This window comes from Platalea leucorodia, assembly GCF_965183815.1.
Source record: "Platalea leucorodia genome assembly, chromosome: 5".
NCBI lineage: Eukaryota > Metazoa > Chordata > Aves > Pelecaniformes > Threskiornithidae > Platalea > Platalea leucorodia.
This window is the reverse complement of record NC_138827.1, coordinates 36,668,380-36,680,001: the sequence shown is the minus strand read 5'-3', so window position 1 is coordinate 36,680,001 and position 11,622 is coordinate 36,668,380. Positions and strand designations below refer to the sequence as shown.

The 11,622-nt window shown below is 39.6% G+C and overlaps 1 protein-coding gene across 1 annotated transcript in view; it reads left to right on the top strand.

The window, feature by feature from the left end:
* The first annotated feature begins 2,169 nt into the window (after positions 1–2,169).
* TTLL7 (tubulin tyrosine ligase like 7) overlaps positions 2,170–11,622 on the top strand; it is a 56,535-nt gene continuing 47,082 nt past the window's right edge. Inside the window, exons 1-4 of the mRNA XM_082312112.1 lie at positions 2,170–2,235; positions 2,390–2,518; positions 3,466–3,587; positions 4,290–4,357. Of these exons, the coding sequence (XP_082168238.1) occupies positions 2,211–2,235; positions 2,390–2,518; positions 3,466–3,587; positions 4,290–4,357 (344 nt within the window). The 5' untranslated portion in view covers positions 2,170–2,210. The remainder of the gene's footprint in view (positions 2,236–2,389; positions 2,519–3,465; positions 3,588–4,289; positions 4,358–11,622) is intronic.

Below are 11,622 nucleotides of genomic sequence, written 5' to 3'. Positions count from 1 at the left end.
TTGTTAAAAGCTTTTAGCCAGTACAGTGGAGGAACAACTGCTAGGCATTTGTGTATGTGCATAGAAGTCCTTAATTGGCGAACAGACATACTTCAGTATTATTCCCAGGAACTAAACATGTCTTGTGCTCTGGTGGTATTCTTAGCCTGAGAAACAGATAACAGGCAATATTCAGTGAGTCATTGTGCCCGGCACTGCTTTTCCTTCACAGTGGTTTTAAGGAGGATGATTGCTTTGCTTTCCCATCTCTGTGTCTAATTTTAGTAGGCTGTCGGGCAGGAGGACTTTCAGGCCATCTTCTCAGATGATGGCACCCAAAACATTAAAACTTCAAAATGACCTGCCAGTTTTAGTTCAATTTGGGGGGATTTTCTTAGCAAGTTCTGGTTCAGCAAAGTATGTTGCAAGTAGGCGTGGCTGGGAGTTAGTACTATGCTGTCAAACATTGTATCTGTGCATAAAACATCTCCTGTTCTTATTTTCTGGATAAATACACAGGGTCACCTCACGTTTTAGTGTTAATTTGTGGCACTCCATTAAATGGACATGAGGGAGATTTGGTTGTCTTATTACAAAGCAGAATTTGGCCCCTAGTACATTGGCAACAGTCATAAAAGAACCATAATCTGTTCTTTTTATCCTTTTGTGTTAATGGACTGTTAAGATTAAATTTCTGTCTTGAAAGGAGATAAGATCTTGCAGCTCAAGGTATCTGCTTTTATATTTTCTTATCAAGAGGGTAATTTGTCCAGAATATAATTGTATCTCTCTCTCTCTGACATGTGTATGTGCGCGCGCACACACACACATACAAATAAAAAATTGAGGATTTATATACTGGTAATATTCTGGTTTTTTATATATATATGTGTGTGTGTGATATATACCACAATAGTATATAATGGTGATATAAAGTAATATTCTGGTAGTTTTGCTAATGCACATCTTGTCCAGTCTCATGACCAAAGATGTTTCACGTCATAAGTCATGGCTGAATTTGACTTTACTGTAATTTTCTGCTATTTGAAATAAGTTTTGCAATCACCACTAGTGGCAATATAGTCTAATGTAAAGCTAGTGTAAGGAAGTTTAGCCACACATATAATTGCAGAAAAGAAATTGAAACATTTAAAAATCAGTAACTTATATTGTATATGATTCAAAAACTCATAGATTTGTTTGAGGCAGCCTGCCAAAGACAGCATTTGTTTCCTTGCAGACTTTGTTAAAACAGTGCTGCACGCCTGAAGTCATGTAGCAGTGTATTTAGAAGCATTTTATTCCTGAGCTTTTTTTCCTAATATTTTAGCCCATTGTTCTTATGTGCTTAAGCTGGACCTAAAAACTTCTTAATATGTTGGATTTTCACGTGTGGTGGTGTATTCATAGAGGAAAAAAAATTGAAATTTTGCATCAGTGTAGACATGAAAAATAGCATTTTATGCAAATCATTACTCATTTTAGAAACTGACAATTTAGATACTTGCCAACCCAAAGTGTCTTTGAAATTATGTCCATTGTGTCATGAAGTGGTCAGGAAACTGCAGCCATGTGTTATCAAGTGATTATTGGACAACTGCTTTAAAAAATGTTGAAAAATGAAAACGTGGAAAAAGATTATTAAGGTGATTTCAGTTAGTTCCCATTTGGTACCAGAAAACACATAATACGATGTGTCTGATTTTAAATTCTTAATTAAAATATGGTTTAAAATTGCTATAAATTCAGAGAGCTTTGTGAAGATAAAAGTTTGCAGTATTGATTGAATTTATTGTTACATATTTTCATGCCCCAAATCCCCCATACACAAATGAAAATAAGAAAATGAGGTAATATAATCTCATTTTGAAAATCAATATTGCAAAATTATTTTTCCCAGAAACAAAACAATTGAATTGTAATGAACAAAGTTTTGTATTTACAATAACTCGATCAATCTTTTAAAATAAGCATTACTTTTGACTTGTTATTAAAAGCATTTCCGTATTTAGTTTTCTGCTGTTTATATTTCTTCAGGATTTCTCTATAACAAAGTTTCTCTTGTATTTTTTTAACACAGATATCTATCCATTCCAGAACTAATATTTGCTACAGCCAGACACTGAAATGGTATGACTGGAGCTTTAAATAACTTGGCTTTGACAGCTCCATCGTTTTCTGAGAACTTGGAACGGAATTTGGGCTCTGCTTCTCCACTATCCTAGGTTATAATGCCATCCTTGCCTAATGAGGGAGGTATGCTAGTCTTGGATTTTTAATACAGCCTATTAATTATTCAGTATGCTTGTACCACTAAGTTGCAACGAAGTAAATGTTTGTATTTTTAGTTCATTTGTATACGTTATTTGAGATATAAAGATGTTGATAGTTACAACATTATTTTTTAAAGATAACCACGGAACTGCTCCTCTGACTTTGAGTTCGGAACTACCCTATCAAAGCACAATTAAAAGAAAAGTCAGAAAGAAGAAGAATGGAGTCATCACTGCAAATGTCGCTGGCACAAAATATGAAATTGGTAGGAAGCTACATATTTTGTTTTCATCTTAATAGCCATTGACGTGAGTGAATTACTAACTTAAAGGGTGAATTAATGGACTTTGCATCAAGCTGACAGTGAGACATTTCCAAAGGATTTTCTTTTGTAAGAAACCTTTGGTTTTGTTTTTTTTTGTTTTTTTTTGTTTTTTTTTTGTGTAACATTGAGTTGATAGCTTTGAACACTGCATCTGTTACTGCCCATTTGTTACGCAGGGAATGGCCTTGAAATTCAAAAACTTAAGTGATCAAGAAGGCTGTGGAGAAACCTTCTAATTATGAATTACGTATGCGTTTGAAGTTTACTTAAAGCCTTGAAAGATGAACAGTGTAAATTTAATGTTAAATACTCTAATTATTATACAGAGGTTTCTCAATACAATCTCCTAATGTTTTGTATTTTGATGCTTGGGACTACTTCGGAAAAATCTTTTATCCTAGAACCTGAGTTATGCCTGGCAGATAATCAGTCTTTTCTCTTTTTTTGTCTTAAAATAATGTAGGCATTTGCTTTAGTAACTACTGTACCTTGACTAAGGAGGCATTTTTGTCCCCTGTCTGCAGTGACACTTGCAGTCATCACTGTTTTAAAATTAACATATGTGATAGCCAACATTAAGTCTAAAAGCCGTGCAAGTGGACTTTTACTAGATGATTGTCAAATGCCCTGAAGCTCTTTACAGTTCCTGTCAGTGGTTGTGCTCTGATTCCAGCCTCAGTACAAGGTGCTGTAATGTTGTAATGGCAGGTTTGCAATAGACTCATGGAAATATTGCAAGATAAATAATAGCTTGCATGCTAACATTGTTCTCAGACAAAAGGTTGAATATTGGAAGTGCTTAAAATCTTAATTGTTTTTTTTTAATTTTGAAAATGAATCTATTTTAGAGATTCAAAATATTCCTTAAGTATGTGATTTTTCTGTAGTACGTGTAGTAATACGAGAGATGGGATTTGTGAAAACACGTGATGAAGATGAAACAGCTAATCTTATATGGAGTGATTCTGCTGTGCAACAAGAAAAGATTGCTGAACTTCGGAACTATCAGGTAGAGTGGTAGTTAGGATTTCTGGCATGTTTCAGTAAGCTGCTTCACTCTGAAGCATTCAATAACGTGTCACTTTTGGTCAGTTACATTTGTACGGAGAGAAAAAAACCAAACAACCCACAAAACACCACCAACCAGACTGCAATAAGGCTATATCACTGCATACTTTAAAATCCTATTCTCTTTTCCAGAGTTATTTGTTCATACCACTTGGAATCTGGTGTTTAATTATTTGGGGCTGTTCTTTCATGCTTTTGTCTGCCAGTTGGGTGTTGTGAATGATCAGAGTTTGAAAGAAGATGCAAAACATCATTTATAAGTTGCTCATAAGCTTTTAAGCAGTAAGTTAACAAGCAGAGCTCTCTCCAGTTTCTGTGAATAAGTAATTCCTTTTTTTTAACCATTACTTTGTGATAGCATTCTTTGTTCCTAGATAGCTTTGTGAATAAGAGTATGATAGTCTCCTTTCATGTCTGAAATGAAATCAATGGGCATACTCATGTTGGTGGAGGAGAATATAACTTACAGTATCTTTAGTATTGCTAAGGATACATAGTATAATGTAAGATATTATCTTAAATAATTTATATGCAACACTATGTTTGCCTGAGCATGCAGTTGAACATTTGAAATGATTGTATTAGGTATGCCAGGAAAGCTAAAAAGTACCAACTCACTTTCTTTTTTTTTCTCCTTCCTCAGAGAATCAACCATTTTCCAGGAATGGGAGAGATCTGCAGAAAGGATTTTCTGGCAAGAAACATGACTAAGTAATCTTTCTTTTAATATTAAGAGGTTTTTCAGCCATAGTATTTAATGCAGTACAATACTGAATTATTGCTTGTAAGGTTTTTTATTTTTACTAAGAGGCTATGAGAGGACCGAGAATAATGTCCGAAGTTCCTTAATAAGTTTGGCCTTGGTTGTGGATCTGTAGCACTGAAGTGGGCTACTGTTTCTCTCTGATTGACTTCAGTGGAAAAAGATGTGGGTTCAGTTTTCTGTCTACACATTGAAAAATGTAGGAGAGCCTTAAAATATTGTATAATACACAAAATACATAATAAACCCGGGCATATATCCTGCAACGGTAGAACAGAAAAAATAACTAGTATGTGGATGGATATTATTTCTTTAAAATAATTAATGACTACATTTTTGTATATATCAAATTTAAAAAATGTGAAGTATCTTACTATTTATATAAGAAATAAGTCAGAGATGCTCATTCATCTAATTATAAATTCTCCTCACTCTAGTGGAATAACTGGGTTCTGAGGAATTATCCTAGCTGAGAATCTGTGAGTAAGACCTGTAAGAAAACAATGCTGAATCAATAATGATTCAACAGCCTGGTAATAAGGAAAAGTTTAGGGATAAATCATAGAATCATAGAATACCAGGTTGGAAGGGACCTCAAGGATCACCTGGTCCAACCTTTCTAGCACAATCTAGACGAGATGGCCCAGCACCATGTCCAGCTGGGTCTTAAACGTGTTCAGCGTAGCGGAGTCAACCACTTCCCTGGGGAGATTATTCCAATGATTGACTGTTCTCATTGTGAAAAATTTACCTCTCGTGTCCAATTGGAATCTCCGTGGGAGTAACTTGTACCCGTTACCCCTTGTCCTCACCATGGGACTCCTTGTAAAATGGGAGTCTCCATCTTCTTTGTAGCTCTCCTTTAAGTACTGGTACATGGTGATGAGATCACCTCTAAGCCTCCTTTTCTCAAGGCTGAACAAACCCAGCTCTCTCAGCCTGTCGCCATACGGCAGGCTTCCCAGACCCTTGCTCGTCTTGGTGGCCCTTCTCTGGACCCCCTCCAGCCTGTCCACATCTTTTTTGTATAACGGGGACCAGAACTGTATGCAGTATTCCAGGTGTGGCCTGACAAGCGCTGAGTAGAGTGGGATAATGACTTCTTTATCTCTGCTGGTGATGCCCTTTTTGATGCAACCCGGCATCTTACTGGCCTTCTTGGCCACAGCAGCAGACTGTTCACTCATGTTGAGCTTCCTGTCCACCAGGACCCCCAGGTCCCTTTCCACAAAGCTGCTCTCTAGCCAGGTGGATCCCAGTCTGAGCTGCACTCCTGGATTATGTTTTCCCAGGTGCAAGACCTTACACTTGTCTTTGTTAAACTTCATAAGGTCCTTGTTAGCCCACTCTTCCAGCCTATCCAGATCTTCCTGCAGGGTGGCTCTCCCTTCAGAGTGTCTACTTCCCCACTCAATTTGGTGTCATTTGCGAACTTTATCAGGCTACACTTGATCCCGTTATGCAGATCACTTACGAAGATATTGAATAGTGTTGGGCCCAATATTGATCTCTGGGGGACCCCACTTGTGACAGGTTGCCAGTTTGTAAAAGAGCCATTTACCACCAGCCTTTGGGTGCGGCCTGCCAGCCAGTTCCTCACCCACTGCACAGACCACTTGTCCAGGCCATAATGTATCAGTTTCTCCAGGAGGAGGCCGTGGGGAACCATATTGAAGGCCTTGGAGAAGTCTAAGCAGACAATGTCGACTGCTCGCCCCATGTCAACCAAGCAGGTCACTTTATCATAGAAGGCCACCAGATTTGTCAGGCACAACCTGCCTTTTGTGAAGCCGTGTTGGCTTTTCCCAATCACGTGCTTCATTTGACTCGTGATGGCCCCCAGGAGGGTCTGTTCCATGACTTTCCCGGAGATTGAAGTAAGACTGATGGGCCTATAATTACCCGGATCCTCCCTTAAGCCCTTCTTGTAGATAGGGGTAACATTTGCCTTCCTCCAGTCCTCTGGGACATCCCCCGATCTCCATGACTTCTCGAAGATTATAGAGAGTGGCCCCACAATGACATCAGCCAGCTCTCTCAACACCCTTGGGTGGATGGCGTCAGGGCCCATTGATTTGCAGGGGTCAAGCTCCTGTAATAATTCACATACTAACTCCTTCATCACTGATGGTGGGTCTATGGTTGGATCCTCCTGGATTTTTGTCCCCAACGCCTGGGATCCAACAGTGTTGGTAAAGACAGAGGTGAAGAAGTTGTTGAGAACCTCTGCCTTTTCAGCATTGTTGGTGACTGATTCACCTCTGCTCTTTAACAGTGGGCCTATGTTTTCCTTCTGTTTCTGCTTGCAACTTACATACCGGAAGAACCCTTTCTTGTTATTTTTGATGTCTCTGGCCAGTTCCAATTCAAGTTGAGCTTTTGCCTTTCTAACTGCATCTCTGCACTCTGGCAATGCCCTTGTAGTTCTCAGTGGACAATCTTCCACTTCTCCATCTCTGGTACGCATCTCTTTTGGTTTTAAGCAGACCCAGGAGCTCGTGGTTGAGCCAAGGAGGCCCCTTGCTCTGCTTACTTCCTTTTCTTTTATAGGGGATAAACTGGTTTTTTGCTTCCAAGAGAGCATTCTTGAAGATTTCCCAGAACTCACTGGCTCCTTTATCCTCCATGGAAGCTTCCCATGGAATCCCTTCCAACTGAGCTCTGAGCGAGCTGAAGTTTGCTCTTCTAAAATCTAGAACCCTTGTCTTGGTGCTAACCTTCAGCATGCTCAGCTGGATCCTGAACTCCACAATATTGTGATCACTGCAGCCAAGGTTGTTACTGACCGAGATATTGCAAAGCAGGTTTTCTTGGTTTGTGAACAGCAGGTCCAGTAGCGCCTCCTTCCTGGTTGGCACATCTAACATTTGTAAGAGGAAACAGTCCTCTGTGCATTCCAGGAACTTGATGGATGACATGCGAGCTGCTGTATTGTTCTTCCAGCAAATGTCTGGGTAGTTGAAGTCACCCCTGAGAACCAGATTCTGTTGACCAGAAGCTTGCCTTAGTGTCCCAAATATTGCTTCATCAGCTTTATCGTTGTGGTTTGGGGGTCAGTAGCAGATGCCCACTGTAAAGTCCTGCTTGGAGACGACCCCTCTGATTTTAACCCAGAGGCATTCAATAGAGCACTCACAATCACCGTAGTTGACTTCGATACATTTGAGGTTTTCCTTAATATAGAGTGCGACTCCTCCACCTCTTTTTCCCTGCCTGTCTTTGCGAAACAGCCTGTAACCATCCATCGCGATTCCCCAGTCATGTGAGTTGTCCCACTATGTCTCAGTTACTCCTATGATATCATAACCGTCTGTTAATAAATGTGTGTGAATATTTTGATTCTTCTAATCTAAATTAGTTTAAAGAGCAATAATAATAGAGCTAATCTTTTGGCGCCCAATGTTACCTACACCGCATTTCCTGTTACCAGAACAGAATTTGTTTTGATATATTAATGTAATTAATGTGATATCGCCTCTCTCTCTCTCTCTTTCTCCGTTTCCTTTTCTGTTTTGTAACTACAACACATAGCATATAGAATGTATGCAACTATTATGATGCAAATATTACATGCATTGCTATGGTGTCTACATGTCCTACGTGTGGGCTGGAACTCCCTTGTGTCAATACATGCTACACAAGCACTTTTCACTGCCCCTTCCAGACTTAAACCCTAAGTAAAAACATAGACGTAGCACATGGAGGCAAACAGCTATTTGGAGAGGTCCTGAAAACAGTGGAACAACATTGGTCAGCTTGGTAGGCAGTGGTCTCCCTGTGTGTTGCTACAGTTCTGTGATTAAAAAAAAATGTGCACAATGAACAAAAGGCTCTTGTTATCATGCACACATTGTTTTCAAACACAGTCTGGTTATACCTCTCTCAACCTACTGAATTCTGAGTCTGAGATACAGTTGAAAGGTACTCAATGTGCAGATTGCACATATTATAGATAAGATGGGAATAATTTCTCTGATATGATAACTCTGGGTCAAACATATCTATGTTGTGACTTCACTTAATATCAGTAGATAGAGCAGGGTTTTAATCAGTCTGTTTTTTGCAACACTAACCTCACAATTCAATACTTAGTATTCATAATTTATAAAAATTAAAATGATATGCTTTGAGACTGCTTGTGAAACAGACATATGTATGTGAAATCACGTCAGTTGCGATACATGGTTGGGCATGGATTTTGTTCCATACAGCTGCTATTCTGTCTTAAAATTTATTTGAACAGGATAGTGCAGAAACACTAATTCTGTTCTCTTGCTTTTCTGCTGCATGCAGTCTTTTCTGTTCCTGATACTGACTCGTGCAGAATAGCTGTGGATTTTGTACCGTTGAGAGTTCCTGAAACAACTGCTGAGAATTGGTAGAGAGTAGACTCTTCTTTTTCTTTTACTTCTACCTTTTGTTGTTATACTGATCTCACCCTTCCATTTTATGCAAGCAGTTGGGAATGGAGCAAAAGAACAAATCCACCAGATTCTGAGAGGCAAATGGTCTTCAGGAGGAATTGCACTTCAGGAATTCCTCTTACAGCAAATATCCAGGCACTCTGGATCACAGGACAATGGGGTTTTCACATGCAGAAGGGTGGAAGGGACCAGTGTAATATGTAGCAGGTGTAATATGAAAGACAACAACCCAGCACAGAAAGTGTAGGGACATAGAGTAAGGGACAGATAGAAGCAGGCGTGTAATTGAGAACAAAAGGAAGTGCGAGCATTGTTTTCAGGGGGAATAATCAGAACACAGAAAAGAAAAAAAAAAATAGGGGTGCCATTGTAGGGCCAACTGGATCTTAATTTCTGAAAATGGTCTCTTAGATGAGATCTCCTCATGTGAAGGATAAGTGTTGCTACAGAACTAATACAATAAGTGGGGGACAAGGTGTACAGGATGAATGGGAAGGGGAACAGACCCATGTATGAGATGGTCTTTTTTGCAACACCTTTGTTGTTTACATTTAAAAGGTTTGTGAACTGGTCATAGAATCATAGAATCATTTAGGTTGGAAAAGACCTTTAAGGTCATCAAGTCCAACCATTACCCTAGCACTGCCAAGTCTGCCACTAAACTGTGTCCTTAAGCACTACATCTACCTGTCTTTTAAATACCTCCAGGGATGGGGACTCAACCACTTCCCTGGGCAGCCTGTTCCAGGGCCTGACTACCCTTTTGGTGAAGAAGTTTTTCCTAATATCCAACCTAAACATGCCCTGGCTCAACTTGAGGCTGTTTCCTCTTGTTCTATCACTTGTTACTTGGGAGAAAAGACTGACCCCCACCTCACTACAACCTCCTTTCAGGTAGTTGTAGAGAGCGATAAGGTCTCCCCTCAGCCTCCTCTTCTCCAGGCTAAACAGCCGCAGTTCCCTCAGCTGCTCCTCATAAGACTTGTGCTCTAGACCCTTCACCAACTTCGTTGCCCTTCTTTGGACATGCTCCAGCACCTCAATGTCCTTCTTGGAGTGAGGGGCCCAAAACTGAACACAGTACTCGAGGTGCGGCCTCACCAGTGCCGAGTACAGGGGCACGATCACCTCCCTGGTCCTGCTGGCCACACTATTCCTGATACAAGCCAGGATGCCGTTGGCCCTCTTGGCCACCTGAGCACGCTGCTGGCTCATGTTCAGGCGGCTGTCAACCAGCACCCCCAGGTCCTTTTCTGCTGGGCAGCTCTCCAGCCACTCTTCCCCCAGCCTGTAGCGTTGCATGGGGTTGTTGTGACCCAAGTGCAGGACCCGACACTGAGCCTTGTTGAACCTCATACATTCTTGGTCATGGGCCAAGAATCATTCTCATCCATACCTACCCGCTAACCTTCTTTCATACTTGAAAAGTCAGAGGATCTTGAAACCCAGGCAGTGGAACCTGTGTTATTAGACTGACAAGTCCCGTCTTTAGTAACCTACATTTTGTTCAACACCTTTGATTCTTTTGCACAGAAAGTACTCTGAGAAACAAGAGCACAGTCTGACCACATCCGTAAGCTAAAATAGCACTCAGAAGAACAATAACTAGCTGTTTAATTCTCAGACCTCTTGGTAAGGACTCCAAAGGCTAAAGTATTGAGCAGCACAGTGAAGAAGTGGTTACCCACAGTAGCGGATAGCAGATGTGCTGGAAAATAGGGCTATTGTAATGGATTAGGTCTCGATTCCGCAAGCTACTTGATGATGTTCCTAAGCTGTTTCTGAATAGGGCCAAGCAGGGAAAGAACAGAGCTGAATTCTTTTGTTGAAAGTTTTAGTGAGCACTGGAACTTGTAAACAATGGTTAAGTATTCCGCTTCATATTATTAAGTGTTTGTAGTCTACCCAGTTATGCATAAGATAGAAAAAGGCATATAGAACTGATGTACTTGCAGTCACAAAATAATATATCTAGAATACCATGAAGCTATATTCACTGAGTAGGGAGTAAGGGTATTGAAACCTGTAAGTTAAATGGCAAGTCTCTATCATGTAGCGCTTCAGGATGCATATGATAAATAATTTGGAGAGGGATGGAAACTAACACAGAAGTTGTTTCTTGCCTAAAAATAGGATAATTTCTGCCTAGATAAGCTATTCAGTTAGCAAGGTAATAACATTTGTAAATGTCTAGCAGATGGAGAGTGGTTTAAAAATATGCATGAATCATGAATTATAACATCTATTTATGTTTTTTTAAAAACTTTTTTGGTGAATATTTGGAGGCTTTCATCAACCCAGATTTGTAAAAATAATAGTTACAATGAAGCTGCAGAAGCACGGAACCTCAGGCAGTACTTCAAGACTACTATAGCTATTGTGGTTTCTGCAGAGTGTTTGTTGGGTAGTTGGCTAAACAGTTTGGTGACAGTGTATCTATTATACCAGTAGGACTTGGCTACAGTCCTAGCCTTACAGATGTGGTTGGCAGCTCTGTTTTTTCCATTAGTATTTAAGCCACTTAAAGAAAAAGTGTCTTATGCTGTATCAGGATTATTATGTAGGCTCATAGTAGAAATGAAAAATTGAAATGATATTCTAAGTCTCTTTTACATTTGAGTTATCCTGATACTATTAGTTTCCGTTATAAAAGTAGAAGTATATGTAAATCTGTAATTAATTAAAAAGTATTAAAATTCATCATAGTGCCATTTTTTTTTTAAATCTAAATTGGGTAACTTCCTATATCAGTTAATTTCTTTTTAAACAACCAGTCACTTTCTGTGGTC